At 53.4% G+C, this 9,342-nt stretch overlaps 1 protein-coding gene across 2 annotated transcripts; it reads right to left on the reverse strand.

Moving 5' to 3' along the window:
- Positions 1–174: 174 nt before the first annotated feature.
- Elob (elongin B) lies at positions 175–4,648 on the reverse strand. Of its 2 annotated transcripts, none has more exons than XM_076840045.2 (4): positions 4,504–4,648; positions 3,889–4,023; positions 3,095–3,200; positions 175–343 (listed from the first exon to the last, which is right to left on the reverse strand). In XM_076840045.2, the coding sequence occupies exons 1-4, from the start codon at positions 4,588–4,590 to the stop codon at positions 231–233; spliced, it is 441 nt and encodes a 146-aa protein (XP_076696160.2). In that variant the 5' UTR covers positions 4,591–4,648; the 3' UTR covers positions 175–230. The 2 variants fall into 2 exon arrangements, with proteins under 2 accessions (XP_076696160.2, XP_076696161.1); XM_076840046.1 differs by lacking the exon at positions 4,504–4,648 and adding an exon at positions 4,130–4,200.
- Positions 4,649–9,342: the final 4,694 nt, after the last annotated feature.

Here is a 9,342-nt window from a genome sequence, read left to right on the forward strand (position 1 = left end):
GGGTGGCAAGTGCACCTTAAAGCCTGGATTTCTTTTGCCCCTCCTGCGGTAAGCTGGGAGTAATTTGGCTCTCAGGGCAGCCCGGGATAGGGCTGGTCAACATAGAAGTCTGGTAAGGAGGGCAATGCCTGGAATAGGGAGGGAGAGGGTGGAGAAAGAGGCAGCAACCAGGCAGACACCCAAATCTCTTTTATTGGGGGGAATGGGCCTCAGGGATGGGCCTGGGGCCCTCACTGCACAGCTTGTTCATTAGCGCTGCCTCCGGAGTCCTGAGGCTTCATCACGTCCGGAAGCTCGGGTGGGCTAGAGAAGGGCTCGATGCGCAGGGCCTCAAAGGCATCGTCTGTAGGGGAGGAGACAGAGCTGGAAAGGTGCTCAACTCATACCCCAGCTGGGCCTCATTCCACCAAATAACCTGAAGCCCTGGGGCACCTAAAGTCATTGTCCTTTGACCTGCCCACTGCCAGCTGCTTCACTTAGTGGCACTGGAATGACTCCTGACCCCATTGGCCCAAGCCACCCATCCCTCTTTGCTGGCCATTCTAGGCCTTTTCCCAATCTACATTTGTCAGTAACTTCCTGCAGGCACCCCCCAATTCTGTCTCCACAGCCAGCATCACCTGCCACCACACCAGATTCTCCTTGCTCTCTCTCTGCCTTTTCCATCAACCAGCCAGTGGTGGGAAACCAAGTACAGTCTTGACCCACTTAGAACTTTCCAATGGTTTCCCATCTGGTTTCACCAACCAACCCTGTGTCTGTCTCCAATGCTCAGCCTCACTCCCATACCAAGCCCTTTCCCGCCTCAGGATTTTGTACTTGCCAGTCCCAACACCTATCACATGGGACATGCTATGGGCAGAGTTCAGCTCAGATGTCACCTCAGAAAAAATTGTCAGATTTGATAGGTTGCTTTTCCCACTTGAACAGTGGCTCCAGTTCTGTTATCCCAGCATGGAACACACTTTTCCTCCTGTGCTTTTCTCTACCTAGGGGGCTGTTCTCTTGACTTAGTTCTTAATTGATTAGGCTCTCCAGAGGAAGTCCCCCAACACACACCCCAAGGAAAGCTGCCATGTCTCAAGAGCTGTCATAACTGGGCAGGTGAAGGGTTACTACTTCTATCAGCCAGGAGAGGCCAGGGATGCTGCCATACGTTCGCAATACATAGGATGGCCCCACACATAATCATCCAGCCCCAAGTGTTGATACTGCTGAGGTAACAAACCCAAGCCACAAACCTGCAGGGACAATTCTTGCCTTTACACACACATTCTGTGACTCATCTAGCCAGTGCAATCTCACACCTGACACTGTCGTCTCCCTAATTGAGCAGTTTGAGAATGGCAGAGTGTGTGGCACCCAATCAAGGCCCAAGAACCTAGTACTGATTGGTCAGCTTCACAAAGAGTTGTCTTTCTGCAAGTAGTCTGTGAGAAAACAAAAAGTAACCAGCCCACACTGTGCCTGTCACAACAGACACTACTTGCCTCAAGGTAATGTGCAATGCCATGGTGGGCAAAAACAAGTCATGTCTCTTAGTCCTCATTAATGCTATCAGTGTCTTCCAAGCCACTCCAAGCCTTTTGTTCAAACAAAAAGCTACCACATACCTATAATCCCAGCTACTCAAGAAGCTAAGGCAGGATGATCCCAAGTTCAAGTTCAGCCTAGGCAATTTAGTAAGACTCTGTCTCAAACCAATAAAAAGAGGTAGGGGTATAGTTCAGTGGTATAGTGCTTCCGTAGCATATAAGGTCCTGGGTTTAATTCCAGTATAGCAAAAACAAAAAGTAGAGAAAGGATCACTTCAGGGAGAATGCAGCTCTGTTGCCTCTGCTCAGAAAGCCCACCAGATGTGACTCAGTCATCACTTACCCCCTCAGAAAGACACTCCTGTATGATGTCTGCAGCATTCACAGCAGACCAGACTCAGGCTGCCCTGCTGGGTGGGGCAGGGCAAGAAGTACCTGACCTGAGGACACATCTGCTGAAGCTGAGGCCTAACCCCATCATCCTTATGGGACCTAAAGAGTACAGCTAGGACCATACTCTTCTTTTCCAACCTGTGCTGTTTTCTTACAAAACAGAAAATGGTTCCTTTATCCATGTTCCCTCTACCCAAACATCCCCTGGATCCACATCTGCGAAAATATGGCTCTATGATCTGTTTAAAATTCCAGGAGACCAAGAGTAAAAAGTAAAAATTCTGCCCTCCCCTTTTCTTAGATGGAGGGAAATGTGAAACTCTCCCCACCTCTCATACAATATCCTGGGAGATTTGGGGTAAGATTAACAAGAATATAGGATCTAGATCTGAAGCCTGGTGTTGGCATCCCAGCAAACAACCCCATTTCCCCAAGCTCAATTTACTCATCCTTAAAAAACACAATCCACATGGTGCTTGCTTGCCTATAATCCCAGCAACTCATGAGCCTGAGGAAGGAGGATTGTGAGTTTGAGGCTAGCCTTATCAACTTAGTGATGCTGTAGACAAATTACTAAGACACTGTCTAAAAAAAAAAAAAAAAAAAAAAAAAAAAAAAAAAAAGTGCTGGGAATGTAGCTCAGTAGTAAAATCCCCAGCACCAAAACAACCACCATTCAAACTAACTCAAATTCAAGTCTTGACCAGAGATATTGGGGGAATCAGGTGATAAGCAGCACAAATCAAGCTTGATATGGTATCTGACTCTAACAAGGCACTAGAAGCCTGCCTCTTACCCATGGGACTGTTGGCAAGACTTAGTCATCCCTATCTGCAAATGGGGATGATGGCAGTGCTGGCATCTCCGGGCTGAGAGGATTAGATGGGACAATGGAAGTAACATTCAGAGTGAAGAGCCAAGTGTTCAATAAATCCTCTGTAAATCTGAGAGGGTATTGGGATGAGGGATCTTCAAACCATTTGTGAAACGGGCTTTAATTTCTACAAGTGTCTCTTGTTTGTTTTACAATGGAGAAACACTGTCAGATAGTTCCTACCCTTTGTGGATTGTAAAGCAAAGGCTTGTAAAATCAACTTCAGCTCCTCGAAGACCCTTTTCTGTGGCCATTACCAGCCTGCCCAGCTGCCACCCAGTCCAGTCCTTACCTGCCCTGAAGGCCAGCCCCACTGTGGCTGGGGCCTGTGGCCGTGCTGTCTGGCTGGTGAAGCCACATTCGCCCAGAGTTTTGCCGTCATCGAGGAGCTGGTCATCCTGAGGAGAGAAGAAGGGTCTGGGGAGAGGTCCAGAAGGGGCAAGACCCACAGATCTCTGGCCAGCAACCACACTGGGAGTCAGAGGAAGAGATAGTCCCAAGTGTGGCCATAACTACCACAGAGCACGTTGGATACAGCTTCCAGAGCCGCGTCCCCAAGATGTCCAAATAAGAACTTTGTAGGGGAGGGCTCTGGAATCCGGTTCTCCAAAACCCTGCGTGCGAATCGCCCTCGGAGTCACTGAGCCAGCGGACGGAAGCCGAGGCAGATCACTGACAGCTCTGACCCCTGAACAAGGGGCTCAACTTTCTGACATCCAGTGCCCTCAACTATAACTCGGGGCTCCCGGCTTTCCGGGCTCACAGGCGGCCAGGGCTCCACGAGCGGGAGAGGGAAGAGGGCGGAGAGTCCCGCATGTGGCGCTCGCAGGGTCCCTGAGCGGGAGCGCCCGCGGCGGAGGGGTACGGAGGCCTCGGAGGCGCCGACCCTGCTTGTTTCCGGCTCGCCCCGCGTCGGCGCGGAGGAGTACCGCGCTGCCCGCGACCTGCACCGGGCGCCGGACGAAGACCCCACCCGGCCGTCGGCGGTCGGGCGCATGGGGCCGCCGTCCGCGCTCCCCAGCCCGGCCCGCCCGGCGGCAGGGAGACGCCGCGGGACCCCGCGCGCGCAACCGCCGCCCGTCGCACCTTGTAGAGCCGCTGCTCGTCGGGCGGTCGCTTGAGGATGCCCTCGACGATGCGCTTCAGCTCGAACACGGTGCTCGACTCCTTGGCGTCCGTGAAAATGGTGGTCTTGTGGCGCCGGATCATGAGGAACACGTCCTGCGGGCGGCGGGCCGGCGTCAGCGCCCCGCCGCCGCCCCCGCGAGCCCGCCGCCCCCGCCGCCCCCGACCCGGCCCGGCCGCCCCTCCCCCCGCGCCCGCTCACCATCGCGGCGGCTGCCTCTCGCTCGACGCGCCGGCGCGGCCGCGCTCCGCCCCTTCCCGGCAGCCCGCGCGCGGCCCGGCGTGCCCCGCGCGGCCCCGCCCCTCCCCGCCCCGCGCGGCCCCGCCCCCGCCGCCATTTTAAGTGAGCCGGAAGAGGCTCGGCGCGGGCCGCCATCTCGCTGCCGCGAGGGAGGCGCCGCCGCTTTAAGCGGTTTTCGCGTGTCTCTATTAGGCGCGAAGTAGCCGTGCACAGTGGAGGGATTCGCTGTTATACATTCGCAGGTGCACACGACACGGCGTGTCCCTGCCTCTCCCAGGACCCCTCTCTGGCCCTTTCCGCTGCTCTCCCTCATTTCCGTGGGAACTCTCCCCTACCTCGTCCGCGCGAGAGGGGACACTGCGACCCCCGACCTTCGGAGGCTGCTTATTCTGCTCAGCCTTCTGTTCTCCTGTTCCATGCATTTTCCCTCCGATGACCCGATGTCATTTTATGGCTGCACCAAGCCTGAGTGCACGCTCCTTTCTCCCCTCCCTCCACTGAGGGACACCTCGGCTGCTCTACGGCCTCTTTTTTTGGTGGGCGGGGGGGGGGGGCGGTGGACACTGAGGATTGAACCTCGGGTGCATCACCTCAGAGCCTCATCCGTAGCCCTTGTTCACTTCATGCTCTGACAGCCCTTGCCGCTCGGCCACTATGACTTATTTTTAAAGGACAAGCTATTTTCTCTTCTTCTGTCGCCTCCCTAGTCTCAGGGGAAACAGGGTTGCCATTCTTTCCCGTTTTAGGCGGATTTATCCGTCCTTGAGCACACACCCACCCTGGGAACTGAGTAACCCAGACTCGAGAGGTCTCTGGGATGACTGTCCCCCAAATTGACAAGTGGTGCCAGCTGCCAAGTGCCTGGGAGTCGCCTCTGTAGAAGCTCCTGTTTCTGCCCGTGGGCAATCACAGCCTCCCGGACAGGAGTCCCTGTTTCTCCTTTGTAGCAAAGCAAGAAATATTTTCTTTTTCCTCGGAACCATGTCTTTCTTACTAGTTTGGCCTTGAGGGCCAGGATTGAGCTTTCGGTAACCCATTCAGCCTTTTTGGTTTTTTTACTTTTATTTTATTGGTTCTGGGGCTTGATCCCAGGGGCGCTGCACCACGCAGCTACATCCACCCTTTTTATCTGTATCTTGAGCTGGCCTTGCTAGGCTGCCCTTGGCCTTCACCTCGATTCCCTGGCCAGGCCCCAGTGGCCCCGTGGTGTCCAGGGTAGGAGGGGTGTCCCTTCTGGTTGGCTTCCTGGACAGCTCCCTGCTCCAGCTCCGGCCCTGGTGGCAGCACTTCCTCCCTGACTGGGCTCCTCCAGCAGCTTGATTTCCTCTGTTGGTGGAGCCTCCAACAACCATTGGAGGCTACTCTGGAACCCAGCCAACCCCCAGGAGGGGACAGCTGCTACCTGGGCAGCCAGAGACGGCTGGGCAGGTGTGAGAGATGAGGCCACCAGCCCAGAGACCCACTGGCAGTGGCCCTGGACACCATGCAGCCCTGCAGTTGTTGGAGCTCTGGTCTCAGTGTCCTGGAGGGGCCATGTGTCAACTCTGAGAGCTAGTCATAGGGGTAGGCACAGTGCTTGGGGTGGGATCGGAGCCCGCACCTCTTCAAACCCTGCTGGGTTTTTTGTTTTTGTTTGGTTTTAGATAAGGCCCTTGAGAAAAGACCACCAGGGACCTGTGTAATCCAACCCAGATCACACTCTTCTAGATCAATGAGGTTTGCTCATAATCTCATTGGAAAGCTAAATTCTTTACCCTAGAGGCAGTCCCACCCACCATTTTCAAGCTGTCACTGTACGGGGAAGTTGGATCTTGAACTGGGAGTGGGCAAGAACATCCCTTCTACATGTGATAGTCTCTCAGGTATTAATATGCATGAGTCTCCCCAGTAAAATTCCAGGTTCCCTTTGTTCAGAGAGACTCTGCTTAGGGAAATATCCCCAGCACTCTCTTTGCTGCGATTTATAAATCTTCACTCCTTTATCGCCTAGTTGTTTGCATTCACCAAGGGACGGACTCACTTTTTCTACGGAGGTGCTGCTGCCTTGGGGGCTCTGGCTCTGATCCTGTCTTTGCTGCTGACCCTGCAGCTTTTGGCAGTCAACTTTCTATGGCTCTGTTCTCTGCTCTTTAAGACCAAAGGAAAATCATGTGAAGGCCTCTATAGCTGCTTTCTAAGCCACAACTAGGTATTCTTACTTTTGACCAGCAGCCTCTGGCTCTTTGGGAGCTTCTAAAGTCCCTTCTCCTGCTGTGATTTCCCTCATTGGGCCTCAGCACAGTCCCCATCCAGTCCAGGCTACAGCTGATGTGGTCTGAGGAGCCTCAGCTTCAGCAGGGCAGGACCAACCACCCCCATGCCATTTGTGCTGGTGTAAAAGGGATTTACTTGATACTTTGAAACTTACATGTTTTTTTTTTTTCCTTTTTCCTTTTTCCTGATATTCTTTTCCCTAAACTCCCGATCTTCTCCTCCCTGATTTCTCCTCCTTAATCTCATTTGCTCTGAATCACCTCTATAAAAGCCCCCCTGTTCCTGCTGATGGGCAGAATCACAGCCTCTGGGACAGGAGTCCTCTGTTTCTCCTTTGCTAGCAAAGCAGTCAACCTTCCTTTTTCTTTTTCTCAAGACTTTGTCTTTGTTACTGGATTGGCGTTGAGGATGAGGACCAGGCTTTCAGTTACCCTGGCAGTTGGGTCTCAGCGGTGCAAGGTCTGAGAGGTGCTTCAACTTGCCAGCACCATGGGCGGCCACCTCAGGAATGGGCTGAGTGGAGGAGGCCGGGGAGACCAGCTGTTAGGGCAGGATGGAGAGAGCAAAGGAAATACCACCTCACTTCTGCCATTCCTGAATCAGAGGGCCTGGGTAAGAAACCCAGTCTGCCCAGGCATGGTGGTGAACTAGTGAGGACCTGAGTAACTCAGTGAGACCTTGTCCCTAAAAAAAAAATGTAAAAAGGGACTGGGGATGTGGCTCAGTGGTTAAGTGCCCCTGGATTCATTCAGTCCCTGGTACCAAAAAAAAAAGGAGGGTAGCCCAGTCTATCACTGGCCAGCTGTGTGACTTTTATTTATTTCATTTGTGAATATATGGTGCTGGGATTGAATTCAGAGCCTTGTGCCTGCAAGGCAAGCCCTCTACCAACTGAGCTATATCCCCAGCTCCCAGTTTTGGGACTTTCTGTCTCAGTTTTCTCACCTGACAAATGGGGAAGTCCACCTAGCAGAGTCTGAGGTAACTGATGAGATTCAGTACCCCACTGTGTCCCTGCATGGTGTTGTTAGGGTACCACTGGGAGCAGTCATCTTTTCTAACTGGTTCCCCCACCCCCGGCCCTGTCCATCTCACTCCTTCCTCAGTCTTGGCTGCCTGGGTGTTCCTCAGATACACAGTCTCTCTGGATGGAGAGGCAGGCCCCAGGCCCTGGTTTGCTCAATGTCTCATGTGCTCCCTTTTGGAGAAGCATCCTGGGGACTATCTCTGGCTGGCCCTGTGCCAGGGAAGTGATGAGAGGAAAAAGGCATGAGGTGCACTCACAGATTGAAGCAGTGGGCAGCTGATATGACCCAACAGGGTCTCACTGCAAATGTGCCCCTGAACTTCTGCAGGCTGGCCATACCCTGTCCTGAGCACCCTAGTCCCTAGTGACCCCATCACAGGCAGCCCAATTTTACTGCAGAATGGACTGCAGTAAAATTGGGCATCTGCCTACTGCCCCACCAACCTGACCTGACCCAGCAGTGACCATCAAGTAAGTCCACTGGTAGGGAGAGAGGCTCAGGCCTGTGTAGGCCTGCAGGGACTTTGATGCACCCCCCCCCCCCTCGCTTTCTCCCCATCTCTCTGTTGATCAGCTCCAAAGAACAGGCTTTGATCTGGGTGCAGTGGTGCACGCCTGTAATCCCAGCTGCTAGGGAGGCTGAAGCAGAGCCAGCCTCAGCAAAAGGAAGGCGCTAAGCAACTCAATGAGATCCTGTCTCTAAATAAAATGCAAAATAGGGTTAAGAATGTGGCTCAGTGGTTGAGTGCCTCTGAGTTCAATTCTCAGTAAGCAAACCACCCCCCCCCCCAAAAAAAAAGAATTTTCCAGATTTTGTTCTGTTTCTTATTCCCCTGCTACTCTAGAAACTGACCTCTATCTGAGAGGAAGAGATCAGGCACCAGGCTGGAAGGGGAGCAGAGGGAGGGCAAAGAGCCAGACTGGATGGGGCTGGGGATGTGGCTCAAGTGGTAGCGCGCTCGCCTGGCATGCGTGCGGCCCGGGTTCGATCCTCAGCACCACGTACAAAACAAAGATGTTGTGTCCGCCGATAACTAAAAAATAAATATTAAAATTAAAAAAAAAAAAAAAAGAGCCAGACTGGAGAGAGGCTGTGTCCAGATTAGGGGTGTGAGGAGTGAGTGAGGGTCAGAAGCCTCAGGAGCAGTAGCAACTGTGGGCAGCCCTGCAGAGGAACTCTCCAAGCCAGGCACACAGGCTTCTGAGCCTCTTGAAGTGCAGGGAACCAGCCCATCTTCCCCTAGAACACCTCCAGGACAGTGGAGCAGAATCTTTACTAGTTGTTTTGTCTGTGTAACAAATTGCCACAAAGGTAGCAGCTTAACAGAACACCAATTTATTTAATCATGACTTTGTAGGTCAGAGTCCAGTGGCTCAGCTGGGTTCTCTGCTTAGGGTCTCACTAGGCTGAGGGCAAGGGGTCATCAGGGCGGGGCTCACAGAACTGGCATTTGGAGGTCCCAGATTCTTGTGCCCTGCTGGGTGTCGACCAGAGGCCACTGTAGGATGTTCTCAGTTCCTGGCTTCTCCATCTTCAGAGCCATCAACGGAGACGCTCCTTGGTGTTGAATCTCTCTTATGCTTTGCATATGTCTGTCTTCCTCCAGAAAACAAGGGGGACACAGGCCAGACAGGGGCAGCTGGTTTGCTATATCTGCTGTCCTGCCCTCATCCCTGGCCAGAGCTGAGGGTAAAGATGAAACAGGAGGGGAAGGAGGAGAGTGAGCCCCCAGGACACACAGAACTTCCCTGGATTGCTGGCTTGTGGAATCACATTCAGTGAGTGCCCTGGAGGAGAAGAGGCAGGGGAATGGAGAGTACATGGATGGCCCGTTAGGATCTCTGAGAGGAGAATGTGTGCAGGTCCTGGATGGACCGAGGCTGAGGCTCCAGG

The sequence above is a fragment of the Callospermophilus lateralis genome, chromosome 19 (genome assembly GCF_048772815.1).
Source record: "Callospermophilus lateralis isolate mCalLat2 chromosome 19, mCalLat2.hap1, whole genome shotgun sequence".
In the NCBI taxonomy this organism is placed as follows: domain Eukaryota; kingdom Metazoa; phylum Chordata; class Mammalia; order Rodentia; family Sciuridae; genus Callospermophilus; species Callospermophilus lateralis.